The 20,560-nt window shown below is 39.2% G+C and overlaps 1 protein-coding gene across 1 annotated transcript in view; it reads left to right on the top strand.

The window, feature by feature from the left end:
• The window catches only part of ARID5B (AT-rich interaction domain 5B), a 192,403-nt gene that overhangs the window by 77,664 nt on the left and 94,179 nt on the right, over positions 1-20,560 (top strand). The window contains exon 4 of the mRNA XM_005896709.2: positions 14,636-14,866. Within this exon, the coding sequence (XP_005896771.1) occupies positions 14,636-14,866 (231 nt within the window). The remainder of the gene's footprint in view (positions 1-14,635; positions 14,867-20,560) is intronic.

Genomic DNA, 20,560 nt, shown 5'->3' with positions numbered 1-20,560 from the left:
ATTCTTTCAGATGTTAAACTAATTTTTGTATTGTGCACACTAGGATGAAAAAAAGATAAGAAATATACACATTCTGAACAACCAGTGTTCTCCTGGTACTGTGACAAGATGCAGAACGACAGTCTGTGGACATGGTGCTGGGGAACTTGTAGCTCGTCAGCAGGAGAATAGATGGAACCCAGAGGAGAGGGCTCTCGCTGGGTTTTATAGTTGAAGCTTTAATGTTTTTTCACTTTGATTTGCTTTTTATCATTCACCGAAAACGAAGGGTGGCAAGTGAGGATCTCTATTAAAATAATGACACAGAGTTGCTTGCTATCTCTGGCCTTCATTGGGGTTTTGGTTATTAGAACAATGAAGTAACAGTCACAATAAGGCTTTTCTTCCTGTTTTGTTCTCTTCTCCCAGTTGGGTTTCTGATCCTTTTTTTTCTTAAGATGGTGGGATCCTAGAGTCCAGGACTGAAAGGCACTGTGGGGGTTGTGCCAAGTACCCAGAATAGGCCAGTCGTCCCAGCTGCTTTTTTAGGTCCAAGGTGTCTGACATAGCGGTCTTTAGGTTTCCTTCCTGGTGGACTCTCTAAAGCTCTGCCGTCCAATATGATAGCCACGAGCTAGCTCCCGAAATGTGACTTCTCCTAATTGAGATGCTGCAAATGTAAAATATAGATTTTTAAAACTTAGTTTGAAAAAATGATGTAAAATATCTCATTAGTAATTCTTTGCATTGCTCATGTTGAAATACTGGTTTTGATGTATTGAGTTAGATAAACTAATTTTTAAAATGTATCCTAAAAAAAACTTGAATTTACACTATGACATAAGACAAAGTGTTCTCACTATATATATATATATATTTGTTATGTTGTATAGCCTAAATTGTTATACACCAATTATATCAATAAAACGGGGAGACAAAATATTCATTGAATTATTACTTTTAATAGTAAAAGACTAGTGCTAAAAGAGATAAAATAGATCAAAATTAATTTCACCTGCTTTATTACCTTTTAATGTTTAATTACATATTTGGCTCACAATGTTGCTGTTGAACAGTGCTGCTCTGAAAGAGCTTTCAAAAATCATATATATGTCTTTTCTCAATTTTGAGTAGGCATTTAACATTTTTTATCATAAATTTGAATGAATTTTTTGTTAACAGGCAAAGACAGTGTTAAACATGATATGGGATGGAATAAGATGGTGATTGACTATGATTAGAATAAATATTATATATCATTTGATAAAATCAAATATTGAAATCTATGTTTATTTAAAGTACAACAGTTCTGATATAAATCATGTAAGTTTTTATCCTTAGGTTTTTATCTAGATTATTTTTAAAAATCTGGTAGCCTTGTAGAACATTCCAGCTATATTTTAAAGGGATCAGCATCATTAACCTTTATTGCTCTGGCTTTTCTGAATTCAGAGCATCTTAATGCAGGCCAAAGTACTCTATTTCTACTGCCAAGCTTCTCCTTTAATGGAACTATATGAAAAGGGGGGAAAGATCAAAACCTATAGTTTACTGTCCTTTAATATATCAATAAAGTAGGCTTCTCCAAAACCAGTATTTTGATTGGTCTCTTCAGTGGTCATAAGACGGCATAGTAGATGGAAAAGGAGGTTGGCTGTGTTGAGTGCAGGCTCACTGTTGGGAAATGAATGGAGTAGGGGGTGAAACGTGTCTTGAACATGTGTCCCATACCTGTGTAGATTCTCCTAGGAAAGCTTCCCTGGACCCTCTGGGTCCAGGGGTTCACCAGTTTGAAGACCTCTGATTTAAGATGAGCCAGTGGTAGGAGATGCAGAAGGCAATGGCACCCCACTCCAGTACTCTTGCCTGGAAAATCCCATGGACAGAGGAGCCTGGTGGGCTGCAGTCCATGGGGTCACTAACAGTCAGACATGACTGAGCGACTTCACTTTCACTTTTCACTTTCATGCATTGAAGAAGGAAATGGCAACCCACTCCACTGTTCTTGCCTGGAGAATCCCAGGGACGGGGAGCCTGGTGGGCTGCCGTCTATGGGGTCTCACAGAGTCCGACACGACTGAAGCGACTTAGCAGCAGCAGCAGCAGTGGTAGGACAAAGGCATTTTACTCTCCTCATTAAGCCACTCCAGAAGGCCTATGATGATTTACGAGGAAACAGTGCAATCCAGGTGTTTCTTGTCACCTGAGGATGTGAACTCCTAGAGGTCAGTGCAGCTGTGTGGAGATGGCTCAGCTCTTTGAGGGTGGTCCACACACCCCTCGGGGTGAAGTTATTTCTTAAAAAGTCAAAGAATGAGATGACCGCTTAAACTCAGGCCCCATCATCTAAAGGGCAGTGGGTGCAGCACTGTTGGGAGGATAACTCTCTAGGTTCTTCCAGCCTTTTGGGAAGAGCTGCGGGTCCAGAGCTCAGAGTGAATTAATGACATATGGCAGCTCTTACTTGTTGACAAGACATTCAGATGTTAACTGCAATGCTCTCTATAGACAGTTGGCATTTTCCAGTGGCCCTTCAAAGATCTAGGAGGGATAACAAGAAATTAGGGCACTGACTGTGCCCTCCAGGAGTTGATAGTTTAGTTACTGGTTGGAGAGACACCTCTTTTCCTTTCAAGAAGCAGTGAAGAGTGCATCCAGGAAGAAAATATAACCCTTGCCAGGTAGTCCTCCTTTTTAAAAAAACTGCATAAAATGTATGCATATTTACCACTGTAACCATTTTTAAATGTAAAATTCGGTGACACCAAGTGCATTCCTCGTGTTGGACAACCATTACCACTATCTATTTCCAGCTTTTTCATCATCCTAAACAGAAACTCTGTACCCACTAAGCAGTAACTCCCCATCCCCTGCCTCTGGCCCTAGCCCCAGCCCCTGGAAACGTCTATTCTACCCTCTGTCAGAATTGGCCTATTCTAGATACTTCATATAAAATAGAATCATACATTATCTTGCCTTTGTCTGGCTTATTTTACTTAGCATAATGTTTTCAAAATTCATTCATTGTTGCGTGTATCAGAACTTCATTCCTTTTTATGGCTAAATAATACTCATTGCATGCATAACCACACTGTTTTGTTTATCTGTTGTTGAACACTTGAGTTTCTACTTTTCGGCTCTCGTAATTCATGCTGCTGTTAATGTTGATGTCCAGGTATCTGTTTGAGTTCTTGTTTTTAGTTCTTTGGAATATATACCTAGGAGTGGAATTACTAGGTCCTAAGATCATTCAATATGTAACTTTTTAAGGAACTTCCCAATGGTTTTTCACTGTAGCTATACCATTTTACATTTTCACCGGCAAAGTATCAGAGGTCCAGTTTTTCAACATCCTCACCAGCATTTGGAGTTTATTGTTTTTGTTTCTATTTTAAGTAATAATAGTATTACTGGTAGGTGTGAAGTAGTGTCTGTGGTTTCATTTTACATTTTGCTAGTGACTAATGATATTGAGTAATTTTTCATGTGCCGTTTGTATAACTTCTTTGGAGAAATATCTATTCAAGTCTTTTTAAATGGAGTTGTTTCTCTTTTTGTTGTTTTAAGAGCTATTTGTTTTCTGTATGTTAATCCTTCATTTACTATATGATTTGCAAACATTTTCTCCTGTTCTATGGGTTGTCTTTTCACTTTCTTGATAGTGTCCTTTGGTACACAAAAGTTTTACATTTTGAAGAAGTCCAGTTTATTTTTTGTTCTTGTTGCCTACACTTTTGGTGTTATGCTTCAGAAACCATTGTGAAATCCAAGGTAATGAAGATTTCCTCCTGTGTTTTGTAGTCGTAACCCTTAAATGTGAGTCTTTGATAAATTTTGAGTTAGTTTTTGTATGTGGTGTGAGGTAAGGGTCAAATGCATTCTTTTCCTATCAGTACTTAGTTTTCACTCACACCATTTGTTGAAAAAACTGTCTTTTCCCATTGAGTAGTCTTGGCACCCTGCCCAAAGGTTTGAAAGTTTATTTCTGGATTCTTTATTCTGTTGGATCACATTTGAGCCTTACGCCAGTACCACACTGCTTTGATTACTGTAGCTTTGTAGTCAGTTTTGAAATAGGACTGTGTAAGTCCTCCAGTTTTGTTCTTTCTTAAGATTAACTGCTTGAGATCTCTTGAAATTCCATATAAAGTTGCCAGATGTTCCTGGGCTTCCCTGGTGGCTCAGATGGTAAAGAATCTGCCTGCAATGCAGGAGACCTGGGGTTCAGAAGATCCCCTGGAGAAGGGAATGGCTACCCACTCTAGTATTCTTGCCTGGAGAATTCCATGGACAGAGGAGCCTGGCAGGCTACAGTCTATGGGGTCGCAAAGAGTCAGATACAACTGAGCGACTAACACACTTTGCCAGATGTCCACTTATTAAAAAAAAAAAGTTGCACAGTAAAAATGCAGACGAACAAAGAAAATAAGAATCCCAGATAATGTCACAATCTAGGTGTACCCACTGTTAATGATTTTTAGGCATTAGACAAGACAACATGGGATATCTCTTCACACCTTATAGGATGGCTGTCAAAAAGACAAATAATGACAAATAATAGCAAGTGCTAGAAAAGGTGTGGACATATCAGAAGCCTCATACACTGCTGAAGAGAATGTAAAATGGTATAGCCATACTGGAAAACAGTCTGGCAGTTCTTTAAAAGGGCAAATGTAGAATTGCCATATAACCCATCAATTTTATCCTAGGTATACATACACAAGAGAAATGAAAACATATACCCACATGAAAACTTTTACACAAATGTTGGTAGCGGCATTATCCTGAATAGCCAAAGAGTGGAGATAATCCAGATGTCTCATTACTTGATGGAATGGATAAATAAAATGTGGTATATCCATACGATGGGATATTATTAACAATAAAAGGAAATGAAATGCTGATTGTTGTTTAGTCGCTCAGTTGTGTCCCACTCTTTTGCAACCCAAGGCCTGTAACCCACCAGATTCCTCTGTCCATGGGATTTCCCAGGCAAAAATATTGGACTAGGTTGCCATTTCCTTCTCCAGGGGATCTTCCCAACCCAGGAATTGAACTCACATCTGCACTGCAGGCAGATTCTTTACCTGGGAAGCCTTGAAATAGTGATATGCTCTACAATATGTATGAACCTTGAAAGCATTATGCTAAGTGATAGGAGCTGTTATAAAGAACTACATATTGCGTGAATCCATTTATATTAAATGTCCAGAATAGGCAAATTTATAGAGGTAGAAAGTAGGTTAGTAGTTGCCTAGAATTGATGAGGGGCAAAGAGATGTGGAATGAGGGGATACAGGGGCTCTTTTGGGAAAATGAAAATGTTATAAATTTATTTATAGTGATAGATGCAAAATTAAATATACTGAGAGCTTGTACATTTTAAATGAATGAATTATTTGTTATGTGAATTCTATTTCAATAATGCTATTAAGCAAAAGACAAGAGGTTGAGCATATTATTTCATACCTTTCTTATTTTCACTGACTCTAACAGAAGCATCTTTGCAAGATCTTAAATGTTATTTGATTTTATTATGTTTAATGACCACAGAGTTTTAATGAAACTAGCCATACTGTGTGGAGAAGGTGATGGCATCCCACTCCAGTACTCTTGCCTGGAAAATCCCATGGACGGAGGAGCCTGGTAGGCCACAGTCCATGGAGTCGTGAAGAGTTGGACACGACTGAGTGACTTCCCTTTCACTTTTCACTTTCATGCATTGGAGAAGGAAATGGCAACCCACTCCAGTGTTCTTGCTTGGAGAATCCCAGGGACGGGGGAGCCTGGTGGGCTGCCGTCTATGGAGTCACACAGAGTCAGACACGACTGAGGTGACTTAGCAGCAGCAGCCATACTGTGATGTTATTTTTCCAGATATATGTTCTGTTATAAAGTATATATAAACACACACATACACATGTGTATGTATGTATATATGTATAGAATGGGGCTTCAAGATGCTAGGCGTTAGGTAATCAACATTAATCAATTTACCCTTTTTGGTATTTAGTGCTTCGTGAGTTCAGTTCGGTTCAGTTGCTCAGTCGTGTCTGACTCTTTGCAGCCGCATGGATGGCAGCACACCAGGCTTCGTTGTCCATCACCAGCTTCCAGAGCTTATTCAAATGCATGTTCATTGAGTCAGTGTCGCCATCCAACCATCTCATCCTCTGTTGTCCCCTTCTCCTGCCTCCGTCTTTCCCAGCATCAGGGTCTTTTCCAATGAGTCAGTTCTTCACATCAGGTGGCCAAAGTATTAGAGTTTCAGCTTCAGCATCAGTCCTTCCAAAGAATATTCAGGACTGATTTCCTTTAGGATTAGTGCTGCATACACAGGCTTTTCCCCCCAGATATAAACCATGTGGGAAATGATGAGATTTAGCCTGATCAGTGTTGACTACTTGTGAAATAATCATGTCCGTGAAAGTCATGACAAATAGTCATTAGTCATTTTGTTAAGGCACAAATTCACATCTTACATGCTAAAAGCCTAATGTGCGGAAGTTAAATCATTTAGCTATTGATCTGTCCAGCATCTCACTTTAGTTAGGTTTATTCATAAGTTTGGGGGGTTCAGGAGGATCTCTCCAATGTCAAAGGCTTACAAGGCAGCTGTAGTAATGGTATTATGGTTCTTGCAATGACAGCAGACATAAACTAAACACTGAAAAATAAAAAGTTGTGTAGCTATTTTTTTTAAGACCAATTGTGCTAATGATGGTCTGGTTTCCCTCTCTTATAGCAACTTGGTCATGGTAACCAGAGGGGCTAACTGAATCTTAAAAGTAGCTTCCTGTAAACCAAGAGAGGGTTGATTTAAACTAAGTTCCAATCCAATACAATAGCCTTACTTGGGTCACTAGTAAATAAATAAATGCATAAATTAATCTCTGAGAAAACTTTTGGCACAATTTTAGAGTAGGAGAAATTCTGTCCAAGCTCTGGGTCCTATGTGGTCTCCTGGGCTCTTTATATTCTCTTGTTCAGACACTGAAACTCACTAAGAATGAATAGTTGACTTGTAGGTAAACAGTTAACCCTGTGAACGGGAGGCAGGTCAAGGCAGGTCAGGTCCCTTAGAATTACACCCCAGATGTGGTCACCACTTTTACCTACGGGTCTGTCTAGGCATGTGATCTCACCAGTAGATACACCTGCTGCATAATCCCTGTCTTGTGTGACCTTTAAATGTCTGAGATGAACCATGTGGGTATCACATGCATAATTCTCAAGAAGAAATCTAATGTGGCTTTTAAATGTGGCTTAGAATTCAGTGACTGCTTGGTGGATGCTTGGTGGTGGAGGCTGGCTTTGCCTCCCAGTGGGTTCATTTGTTCCTCGAAATGATGGCGTGCTTGGTTTTAGTTTAGCTTTCTGTTGTTTTCTTTTTTGGGTGATGAAGTAGTCGTAGGGCAAAAGCTGATATTAACATATTAACACATATTTTTATATTTGTGTGGCCGTCCATTTGAAGTGGTTTGCTTTTGGAAACAGCTGGTTAAAACCCTGGGTTTTTACATTTGAAATATTCTTTGTTCTGTTTGCAACCCTGAACTGGCATATTTTCCCACATTTTATAAGTTCTAAAGTGATGTTTTTGTTGCCTGTCCTGGGAAGATCTGTCTTTCCATTTATCAAAACAAATGGCAAGCTGGGGACCATTTAAAATAGTTTTTTTTTTTAGTTAATAAAGCCAATCTTCTTGTTCTGTTATGTTAAAAGGACATTATCTTTTTATTGTCAGTTCTGTTTGGCTAGGTCTGTTTTCTGTCTTAGCGATCTGGATCTGAGGGCTGCCCCACTTGCTTGCTGTGTAGAGAATTACAAAACCATTAAGGGTGGGGCAGCACCAGCTGACTTACAGTACAAACCATTTCTCAAAATAACCACAACAGTGCAATACTGATGTGCAATTTACGTCACAGTCTGTTTTTATGAAATAGTTTGTGGCATTTTCATTTCTATTCCGGATGGAATCTTGTTCTCTCTCCCTTTTAATCAGGCATTTAATTTATTTTTATCATTAATATTTTCCACTCCTTGTCTTGGCATGCCTCCAATTTAACAGCTTTGATGAGGGAAAAAAAAAAAAAAAAGCCTGATCTTTCCCCACCCCAACTCTTCAACATCAGTTTAACTGTAACTGCATTTTCCCCTTTGATGTGCAGTAAGTTTGGGTACTAAGTTGACTGCCTTATGAGAGATGTAGGGACACATTACACATTTATACAGGTTGTAATCAGAAATTGATAAAGTTGACGTACAGCTTTGAATTTTAAACACTTTCAACCAATTCAGGCTATTTAGTCATAGGCACTGCTGCATTTTCCCTTTACAAATGTCTTTCTGTATAATGTCCTGTAATTAGAACAGGAAATCATTGAGTAACTGTAAGATGAATAAGAGCACTTAGACTGAAAGGAAAATTACCTTCCGAGAAATTATATGCCTTTTTTTTTTTTTTTCTGCATGTTACAATGTTGGTAATGATAGTAACAGCTGTAGCTACTCTTATCTGTAGAATTTTCATGCTTAGATTTTCTGGAATAAAAAAAATTTTCATTTTCAGTAATAATCAAAAATGAATGGATGGAAAATAGGAAATGCCTAATTATGACAAATATTCAGTGTCACAACAGAGCAGCAATTAAGTGGAAACTTCAATATAATTGTCAATAGCAGTAAGAATTGGAACAGTGCCAGGTGTATAAAGTTGATGCTTTGCCGTTGGTTGTTGCTAGGAGCACAGTGAAAAGTATAAAGCTTTGAGAAAGGAATGCCTAATGTAATAAAGTAACAGAAAGAAACATAAATCTTTGTAAGAGCCTCTCATATTGACATTTATTTTACTTAAATTGTCTGAAAACTAGACATCAAGTTTTATAACATGAGCAAATTCATATTTGCTTGGGGAACAAAAAAAAAAGAACACTGTATATTATCCTTGAAGGACTAGGGACATTGTGTCTCAAACATAACCTTCATACATATTTGGAATCTTTTAAGTGAAAATCTTTAAATGTTTGTTTCTATTGGCATCCAAATGCATTTGCCCTAATACGATTAAGAGAACTAAAGGGCAAAATACTTGGCAGATTTTTCACTTGAGGTAATTAGGTGCAGGAAGGAACATGCATACTTTTTCCACCAGGCTCTATAAAATCCTGGTGCGAGGGTTTTTTAAGCTTTTTTTTTTTTTTTTTAAGCTTACTGTGATGTTAGAAGTAGATTATAGTGGTTTTCAGTAAGCATACCAGTGTGATGTTTCCGAAACAAGCCTTCTCTCCTCCCCCTAAAATGAAAAAGAAAGTTACATTTCTAAATTGTTGTGTAAGAGATAAAAGCAAATTTCTCCTCCGGAATTTATGTTTTCAGCCTTCTGTGCATTTGGCCACCATTATCTATTTTAAAAAATAGCATTATGGATATTTGAAAGTCAATGCTCCATTAATTCATTGTGTTTGCTATTTCATGCATCTCTCTTTTTACAAAGACGACTTGAGCAACACGCTATTCAGAATGAATGCGGGCTCTTACCCTCTCCCCCCACCCTCTTCCCACCCCAGCCCAATGCTGAGGATTAAAGCAATGGTATACAGTTACTGTTTGAAAAGCTTGGGTGGAGTCTCACGTTATAATTATAGTTTCTCAGTGGAATTCTGTTTTGGACTTTGAAAATATATAAATAAGTGAAAAATTGACATTGAGGGAGGTTAACAAAACGTGTAATTATGATATAAGTGCAGGATTAGAGTAATTTTTGTTGAGCATTACAAGCAGTGTACTTTCAGGTATTAACTTTTAATAGGCAAAGTTCTTTTCATTGAAGTTGAAATGAGGTTGAGTCATTTGGGGACTCATTGCCTTTGAATATTTCATTTTAAAATAGGCATACTCATAAGCATACTCACTCACTTTTTTTTTTTTGGTGGAGGGGGTACTTGAGGAATGGGATGACATTTTAATAGAATATCATAATTATGGTTTGAAATTTCAGTCTTTGGTACCATTAATTTATTGCTGGTTATTTTCTGTTGACAGAAATCAAATAATGTATATATAACCCAACCAACTGCAGCCAACTAGTGTGTGTTAGAGAAGGATTCCTTAGGGTAATACTTTGATTTCTTTCCCTCTGTGGGTGTGGCTGAAAGATAATCTTTGTTCCAGGAACACTTTGTTTGTCTTTTGCTAAACAAATGTGCAATTTATCCACTCTTTATTCATTCTTAGATTTATCTGCTAGACCTATTATGAATTGGAAAGGGGGAATGCCCTACACAGCCTTATTGTCAGCCTGATTGTCAATTTCACGCGTAACTTTGTATAGGAGTGTTTGTTTATGTGGGTATGAAATGCATAGGACATAGGAAGTAACTGAGGAATTTAAAGAAGAATTCTTGAAAGGATTGTTTGGCTTTATTTGTTTCTTAGTGTACTAGGGCAAAATAAAATATGACAGCTGTTGAACAATTTACTTTTTTGTAGCTGTGTCAGGAAGAAGTTAATTTAATGCGAAGGCTTAGGAGGCAGTTATAGGATCATAGAATTTTGGACTTGGAAAGCACTTCCGAACCCATAGTTTTATATTCATCTTTCATAGTAAAGTGACCACACTTTGCCTTGGAAAAAAAAGTTTCTTCAGTTCATGAAACCTCTGCCTAAACCACAAAGAAGAGACTCAGCGTATTTTCACTCAGTGAAACTTTGACCTAGATGAATTGTTGGTTCTTCCAGATCTCACCTTTACACTGGATCTTATCTTGACTCTCACCTAGAATGCTTGTTCACCTCTGCACAGGAGTCCTCAGGGTCTCATGGGCTTCCTCTGCTTTTTGTAAATATTAAAGGCAGCTCCTCTGGGAACATCGCATTTTAAGCTTGGAAATTTGCCCCTGTCCAAACAATGCTGAAATTCTGCTCCAAATAGATGGTTCTGTTCATATACAACAAAATTATAATGAATTTTTTTTTTTTTAATCAGTAACCACTACCACATAAGGCCAGGTCCCAGCTGTGCTAACCTCTCAGCCAGGGGTAGGGATTCTAGGCTTGCACAACCTAAGAGTTGGCTTGATTTCCTATCACATAGATAGAAAGTAAAAAGTTGATAAACATGAAGGTGTGTCAATATTGTTAAATTGTTACAATGGGAATTGAGGTATTCCACAATAACACTAACTTAACCGGAGTAGAAGAATTCTAACTTAGAACAGGCTGAATTCCACAGTTGTGGATGAAACAGACGTCTCCTATGTCATTTGATCAAAGACCACCATCCTCACTCCTAATGTTGTAAATTAGTTAAATCCCTTCAACAACAACAATATGTCAAAGGAAAGACAATTCACTTCAGCCACACCCATATAGGAAAAGAAATCAAGATATTACCCTAAGGATAATGTTATTTTTATTGACATTTTGTCATAATGAAAAGCTCATCAAGCTTGAAGTTAAAAAGTTGAGTTATAATCTCATCTCTATCACTTTCTAGTTCCTTGAGCTCCTAGAGTAGTCACTTGAGAGTCTGAATCTGGACTTTCCCATCCTAAGGGAATATTAACAAGGTGGCATGGTACTAATAGCGTTGTTGTGAGAAACAGCAACAAAGATATGTTGTGTGAAAGGCCTTTGTAAATTTTAATGTTTTATTGTTAGCACCAGCCATCGCAGTAATATTTTTGCTCTGCTTTCTAAGCAGGAAAGCAGTTCCTCGTATTTTTGTTTAAGAGTGGTTTTTTACATTCACTGTCTTCTGTGATACCTGATGTTAGTAAAGTATAAAAATGTTAGTAAGTGGCAAAGAGAGGGGAATTTGGTCCCATATTGTTTCAGGAACAGTGGGGTTTTGGACAGAAACGTAACCTGAAAATAGGAAAATATATATATGTGTGTGTATGTGTGTGTGGAGAGAAAGATCAAAACCCAACTGAGTAAATCATTGTAAGTCTATGCAAAAAAGCTGAACTCAGGTGGTGTTTTCACATTTTAGTGTACATGAACTATCTGGGAACTTGTCAGAGATATAATAAATTCCTGGGCCACTGCCTTAGAGATTCTGAATCAGAGGTTCTTAAGGTTCTCTGCCTTCCTGCATTCTCCTGTGTGATTCTGATATGGGCAGTCCCAGAACATTCTTAGAGATGCTGTCTCCAGAATGAATGGACATCGTTCATAGCATGTATTTCCATGACTTGGGATCAGAGGAAATTTGCTTTTTTCTTCTTCCAATAGAAAGAAAAGGACTCAAGGTTTGTTTAGTGTTTTATAGACTGTGTGAAGAAATAGAGACAAATGTTTCAAGGATGAGGGAATTAAAAAAAAAAAAAAAAGTCATTTCTAAGCACAGAGTATAGCCAGGGACTGATTTCATCCAGAAGAGATAATTAAGAACCTAGAGATGGCATCCTCATGGAGAATGAAGGAAGGAAGTGAAGTGGTCCCAAGAGTCCAGGTGACATCTTCTGCTATAAAACCGACTCTGAAACATGCATTTTTCCCCCATTGTTCAACCTTAGAAGTATGACTTTCTCCATTTCAAGAACGTGTAAAGACACTAGTACAGCGCTGCCCCCCACCACCACACACACACACCACTCCCATCGCAGAAGTGAGACCAACAGGCACTGTTATGGTATTTACTGTGTACCAGAGATGGTGTTAGGGGCTGAGCATGCTGAAATAAATCCTGGGGGTTCCTGGGTATACTCCCTGACTGTCATCTTGGATGATCTTGGACAAATCTTGGTCATCTTGGACAAATAGAGTGCAATAATGTAATTGAGGCTGCTTCTTCAAATAGTACTCAGACACTCTGGAATTCTGATGATGTTTTTGTAAATATTTTCACTAACACTTTTTTTCACTTTATAGAAAGCACAAATTTGAGCCAGTGTCTTGGGCTACTGTAGAAATCTCAAGTGGGCATGCCTTGGGACATGTATCAGCATCTTCAAATTATTTTTCATTGGGGACTTGGCTTCAGTGTAAACGTATTTCCATTTAATTAAGTGTGCCAGCTGATGAAGTGGCTACCCACAAACCAGGCAGGAGTCTAAGCAACATAAACTGTTAAAAGATGTCATCTTGAAAGCAGCTAAACATCTCCATTCTGGAAGAAGCCTCCAGCCTGAGGAACTAAGTGAACATAATTAGAAATACATCTGGGTATTGGCCTCCTATCTGAAAGGGTCACATGCACACCTTCCATTGGTACTGGTTATGCTCCATCATTATGTTCTGTCCTTCCTCATTCGTCTCCCACTGGTTGCCAGATGGCCATGATAATGTTGGTATCCTGAACAACTGTTTTGTGCAATTCCCTGCAGCATGGTAAAGGCTCGAAATATTGAGTGTTTTCCCTTTGGATAAGCAAGTGACATATCTGGGAATTGCTTGCACACGCCCTGATGGTGTGGTTACAGAGAGTGATGGCAAACTGTGTCATGGAGCCCCAATTCAGCTTGACATTGTGCAGGTGGCAGGATACCAAAGGGGAGGAGGAGGTTGCCATTTCTCAAGCTTAAGATGAAAGAAGGATTAATCCATGCAGAATCTAGTTTTTGTAAATATGGTGGCATGCAAATAAGCATTAAGATTGTTATAAGAGGGAGCTTCATTAAAGTTGCTGAAATGTTCTCCTGAGTTAAGTTGGTTCTGATGGAGCTCTCACAAGGATGCTTGGGGAGTCCTCTCTGTGTGGTTCTCTGAATTGTGCCAAGTTACCAGATGGATTTGAGGAACATTAGAAGATAGGGGGTATGGGTCCGGGGGAGGGTGGAGAAGGTGGATGTATCAATCACACTGAGATAGATCACACTACAAAACAACCTCTAAATCATACTCCATTTGAAACAACAAGTGTTTATGTTGTACATCCATTTAGGACCAACCAGGTGCTTTATTCCATGTTATCCTCACTCAAGACCAAAACTGGCTGAGTAGCCACTATCTGAACCATTACAGATGTCCAGAACAAAGGGAGGGAGACAGTATGGTTAGTTGCACTCTGGCTCTTAAAGGTGCCACCCACTTCTGCCATATTTCACTGGCCATAACCAGTCACATGGCCACTTGTCTTCAATGGGTGGTCTTTCCACAGGACCATAAAGGGAGCAAGATATATTCATTGAACAGCACTAACAACCAGCAGAGCAGGTGATGATGTTCTGGAGACCCATGGATATCTCTCTTGGGCCAGATGGCCTTTAGACAGGCTTCAAGCACTGAAAGATTATATAATCCAAAATAAAAGCAACACGAAACTGTGGAAAGAAATACAAAGAAGCTCAATAAAATTCTGAATTTTCCTGTGGATAAAATAATGATATTAATTATAAATAAAATATATTTATGCACATCAGATTCTTTCAAAACAGTTTTCTGGTTCTGCTGCTTGCCAGGGACCTAAACATTCTTCAGTCTGTCTATGGGGTTATGGATCCAACTCTTTCTTTCTTTATTGGTACCTGAGGCTTTTTCATGGAGCTGCATGAGTAATGGGACTGAGACTAAAGATGAACCAATACAAGAATGTTGCTGAAGACTATATTTTTAATACAAAACCAGAGGTGAGCATTGAAATGAGGCCATGGCTGCCACAGTTGTTTGTTGGAGGGAAGAAAGTAACGGAAGTGTTTTCTCGATTGTCTAGGGGAGGACGAGGAAGAAACGAACGTGATCGTTCTCAGCTACCCCCAGTACTGCCGCTACCGCTCCATGCTGAAGCGCATCCAGGACAAGCCGTCTTCCATTCTCACGGACCAGTTTGCGTTAGCCCTGGGGGGCATCGCAGTGGTCAGCAAGAACCCTCAGATCCTGTACTGTCGGGACACCTTCGACCACCCGACTCTCATAGAAAATGAGAGCATATGCGATGAATTTGGTGAGTCTTCATGATAATTATTTTTTTATCCTACATGAAACTTGTGCGTGTGTGACTGGTTGTTTTCAGTTCTTGTTAGGAGCAGTGGTGGGGAACGGGGCTGACTTTCACAAGCCTGGTGTGCCGCCCCCACCCCCGTCTTCCCCCAGTGATTGCCGCAATAAGACGTCACTGCCTCCTTGGCAGCCTCTGTTTCCCAGGGCACAGGATTATTATTTAGAATTTGTTGTTCAAGACAGAGTCTGAAATTGCTTGGTCGACCTTGAAATTAGACTTATAGGATAGGAAGCTTTTATGCTAGTTGTTTCTTAAAAGGCTTTGGCTCTTCAGATACTGATTGTATTAAATTTAACTGATCACTCCCTTTTCCATGGTATGCATGCGTGCTAAGTCATTTCAGTCATGTCCAACTGTTTGTGACCCTATGGACCAGAGTCCTCCAGGTTCCTCTGTCCATGGGATTCTCCAGGCAAGAATAATGGAGTGGGTTGCCATGCCTTCCTCCAGGAGATCTTTGTGACCCAGGGATCAAACCTGCATCTCTTATGTCTCCTGCATTGGCAGATGGGTTCTTTGTTACTAGTGCCACCATAAAGAACTATAAAAATACACTAGTGTAAAAAGAATACACCATTTTAACCACGTCATTACTATAAGGTAGATAGATATGTAATAGGTCCCTATGCCCCTGAATTTTGAATTCCTATGAGCTGTATATGTAAAAATCACATCAGTTTCAAAGACTTGGTATGAATAAAAGATTGTAAACTAAATTTTAAAAAATTAAAAGTTAACTTGGGTTAAATTTAACTGCTGCTACTGCTGCTAAGTCGCTTCAGTTGTGTCCGACTGTGCGACACCATAGATGGCAGCCACCAGGCTCCCCCGTCCCTGGGATTCTCCAGGCAAGAACACTGGAGTGGGTTGCCATTTCCTTCTCCACGTGAAAGTGAAAAGTGAAAGTGAAGTCACTGAGTTGTGTCCTACTCTTAGCAACCCCATGGACTGCAGCCTACCAGGCTCCTCTGTCCATGGGATTTTCCAGGCAAGAGTACTAGAGTGGGTTGCCATTGCCTTCTCCAATTTAGCTGATGGAATTAAACTATTTAGGTCTTAGGTGCTGCTGCTGCTGCTAAGTCACTTTAGTCGTGTCTGACTCTGTGCAACCCCATAGACAGCAGCCTACCAGGCTCCCCCGTCCCTGAGATTCTCCAGGCAAGAGTACTAGAGTGGGTGGCCATTTCCTTCTCCAATTAAGCTGATAGAATTAAACTATTTAGGTCTTAGTTAAGAGGCTGAAAACATCAAGAAAACAATTGCCTTGGTTTTAATTCATTTCACTATTCCATAATACTGTATTTAGTTCCCTTCTTTAAGATCATATGCTGTCCTATCTGTTTAAATTTCTTGGATGTGTTCAAAATATCTGGAGAGTAAGAAATTACCAAATTTGTAGGTTTTGCTTGACTCTTCATCTATTTTCTTACATGTATAAGTAGTATCGGAGAAGGAAATGGCAAACCACTCCAGTATTCTTGCCTGAAGAATCCCATGGACAGAGGAGCCTGGTGGGCTATAATCCATGGGGTTGCAAAGAGTCGGACGCAACAAAGAGTGACTAAACAATGACAATTATATCTTTATACACTATACCCATCAAAGATGGATATGTGTACATGTATCTGTGTCTGCATCTCTGTTTAGCTGACTGGTCATGAGTTCTCTGTAGATAGAAGGAAAGGAGGAGAAGATAGCACATCCTCAGTTGAGGAGACCTTGCATGATGCCGTGAAAGATTTGAGACAAGATAAAATCACATCTCTCAAATCTTCACTTTCTCAAATCTTCCTTGAAGATATTGGATCGTATCAGAGGTTCTCGATAGGCTGGGCAGGGATATCAGAATATTCTGGGGGTGCATCATCATAGTACACATGTCACCTGGAAGTTCCTATACTTATCGAGGCAAGAACACCCCCCACCTCACCCTGTCCCTTCCCTGGGAATCACCACCATAGAGCAAGCAGGGTGATAACTGAGCCACACTGACTCCTTCATTGGGACCTGGGTGCAGAAGGGGTGGAGACCTGCGGCCTAGAGAGCACAAGAGCCCTTTGAGCAGGAGCATTCCTTGATTCTGTTGGGTAATGTTTTTCCAGGGATGCCTTGTTTTGCGAATTATGCAGATTCAGATTATTCTTCTCAGTCGTCACAGGCCTTGCCGTGGACTGGGGACTCCACGGTGACCTCTCTAGGCTGGTTATTTGTGACACCAGCAGCCCTGGAGCAGGGGCAGGTGGGATGTTGTAAGTAGGAGTGGTGGGCAGAGGAGGGTGAGGGTGACCAGATGGCTTATCTGGATCCAAGAAGGAGAGAAAGAAAGAGCAGAAGGGGACCTAAGTTTATTAGACATGACTTTTTTGGGGTTACAAACTGTCTTGTTCAGATGCCTTCTACAACTCTGGCTTATCAGTCTGTAAGAGAGTAATAGTGATTATGCAAGTTATTTTTTCCTTTTTCCAGGAAGATTTCCTTGTCATTCATAATATTGAAATAACCTTTTTTATTCAAGTAGTTGGATGTATCCAATACATTTAAAAAAAATACTCTTTTCAGTTCAGCATTTATAAATCTTCCCTTTTCAATACTTTTTTGAGTTTTTCCTTTTCTAGCCCCTACTCCCAAACCCTCCATCCTGCTTGCTGCTCAAGAGGTCTCTAAATTCTTGACGCAAAATAGAACTGAAAGAATGCTTTCCCTAATTTAAGTGTATTCAGAATTAGAGTTTCACAATGTAATATAATGAAAAAATGTTTTAACCTTTTTGGCTAAATTAAGAGTTATTAGTCATTGAGTTTCAAAGCTGTTGCATCTAGAATTGGTAATAGAAGTTCCAATTTAACAGTGATCACAATGGTTGTTAAGAGTTACTAAATTAGTTTTAAATGTTCTCACAAACACAAGCATCTGACTTTTAAATGTTTTCCTGAACTTTCTTCTGGTAATGCTGCTTTTTCTTCCCCAGTCTCTTAAAGTGGAAGCTTTCTTTTGGAATAAAGGTACCTTTGTTAAAGAGCTTCTCGATGACTAGTCTAAAAATTAGAATATTAGTATTTTTGTAGTTTGTACTTCAAATATTTGGTACTTCTTATAGGATTTCATTTTAGTTTTAGTAAGAGAACAAAAAAACCCCAAAAAACTTATTCTGACCTGATTTCAAAAACCTTCACCAACATCCCTCCTTCACTTTCTACTTCTGGTCATACATCTTTATTTCCAGAGAAATTCCTTTAAACCTCCAACCGGTGCTATTTGAAATCAGCATGGGTTAAAGGGTTTGTTAAAACGTGGGGTTGGGTTTCTCCAACCAACTAACAGTTGGTGGAAGAACATAAATTTAATTAGTGACTGGCATTAAACAAATGTTCCTAATATTAAACACTGCCAGATGACTGAGACACTTCTGTCAGATTACCGCGAGTGCCAGGGGGCCCACAGATGAATTTTCTACACAGTATATATTCTGTACCACACGTTTGGTGACTTCAGTAATTGGTCACATGTAATTTAGGTAACAGTATGCCTAGGCTGTAAAAATCAAATTTTATTAGCCATATCACCAGGTGGATGAATGGTGGAGCTGATGGCAAAGAGTTTATAGCATTTAGCAGCTACACCTTTGACACATGAAATTCATAAATTGCCATAAAATACCTCCAAGGCCCTTCTCAAAAGGACAGTGTCTGCTTTCCTAGGATTAAATAATGTTTATTTTATTAACTAATATATTTTTTGCTCTCTGCTATTAAATGGGGTTACAGAGTGGGGGTGAGAGAGGGGTTTCAAAAGATAAGTAAAAGGCAGTCCTCACTCATTTTGAGGATTTAAAACCTAATTGGGGAAGACAGGATTAACACAACTGAAAAGTTAACTAATGTTAGAGGAAAGTCAGGGATGAAGTATTGGATGAATGCTGCAGAAAGCGAGTGCAGGAGGCATTTCGCAGTGAGCGGGGGTGTGGAGGAGGTGGCCTGGCTGGAGAAGATAGTCATCGTGGTGAGGGGTCGGGAAAAACCTCGTGGAAAAAGCAGGGCTGGATCTGGTTTCTAAAAATAGAGATTAGTTGGGGAGGAATAACTTGGGAGATTGGGATGGGCATATGCACTGATAACTTATAAGAACCTGCTGTGTAGCCCAGGAAACTCTCCTCAATACTCTGTACTGACTTATGTAGGAAAAGTCTTTTTTAAAAAAGAGTGGATATATGTATACGTAAAAGTGATCCACTGTGCTGTGCGCCTGAAACTAACGCAAGGTTGTAAATCAACTCTACTCCAATGAAAACTTTTAAAAAATACGAATAGGGAGAAAGGGTATTAGAAAAGTTTTGGCAATGCCTAGATCATGTAAAATTCACATTCCAATACCATTAGGAATGACCGTCTTCACCCTAGGTCGGCTGTTGGTCTCTCTTAGATGTGTTTGCCCACAGTCATCACTCTCCCGAGTCTGTGCCCTCCAGGTGGTTTTTATAAGTGGCCCGGTGACCTCTCTGCCAGTGGGACATGAATGTGAGTCAGAGGACCTGGGCTGGGACAAACCCCGTCCGTGGCTTTGCAAGGGAACTGGGCTTGCTTTCTTGAGCAGAGTTGCCCCCGCATTGCTTCTGGGAGCCTCCCCGCGTATTCACATTCCCCAGGTCCATCTCCGAAAATGGACTTTGCTCATGTGACAGCCTTGCCCAACTGGCTAGACACCTCTCCTCCCCTTCCACCGTCTCTATTGTTTTAATGTCGTCCACTGAATAACAAATTTAATTGAACAATAAAAGTAAGGCTTTTAAATCTACAATGAGTCCCTGTAAATAAATTCTCTGTGGAATTTTATGAAGCTGTTTAATGAAAAGTTTGATTAGAAACTATTAAAGAAAAATAGAATAGATGAAATTTTCATCATTTAGTCCCACGTTACAGGTGTCATTTTGATTTTTATTTACATTGAGATATTCAGAATAGAGTAAATATATCCTGGTTTTAATTAACTATTCTCCTTACTTGGGAAAGGTTATTTTAGGCTTGAAGGGTTTTGATAGCATACCATCTGCTTTCTTCACTGTATTTTATTCAAGTCCCTTCTTTGCTCACAGTGCAGCACAGTGTCTAAACCTATGACATAAGCATAAATTGAATCATATTAATGGCAGGTGATAGAAAAGCTTCAGCCTAGACATCCTGCCTCATTCTTCCATCTTGTCAGTTACAATGCTCTTAAAGGCAATATGCTGTTTTCTTAGCAAAAGAGAATTGGCTATTTTTAAAGCTAAAGCAATGGACTCCACATGAAAGCATTAAGAAAACTGGTTGTATTGCACATGCGATGAGGAAATGAGCTTATAATAACGATGAGGGGAAAGTGACATTACGAATGGCATTTTTTTTCCCATCAAAATCTCTAAAATTCCTGGCCCCACTGTCCTGTTAGAATCTAATAGCATAGTGCATTCTCTGACAGCCCCCTACCTTGCTCTTACCTGTTTTTATAATTTGATGATCCTTTGGTAAAACACATACTTTCATTTATGGTGTGTTATTGTCTCCACTGTAGAAGAAACACACACATGCAAACATATTGTCTGTTTTACCTGTAAGAACAATAAATGTCCACCAGTTTGTAATGCACAGTGTTTACATTACT

This window comes from Bos mutus, chromosome 28 (assembly GCF_027580195.1).
Source record: "Bos mutus isolate GX-2022 chromosome 28, NWIPB_WYAK_1.1, whole genome shotgun sequence".
Classification (NCBI taxonomy): Eukaryota; Metazoa; Chordata; class Mammalia; order Artiodactyla; family Bovidae; genus Bos; species Bos mutus.
Note: the sequence above shows the minus strand (reverse complement) of the source record. Positions and strands in the feature narration are given on the sequence as shown.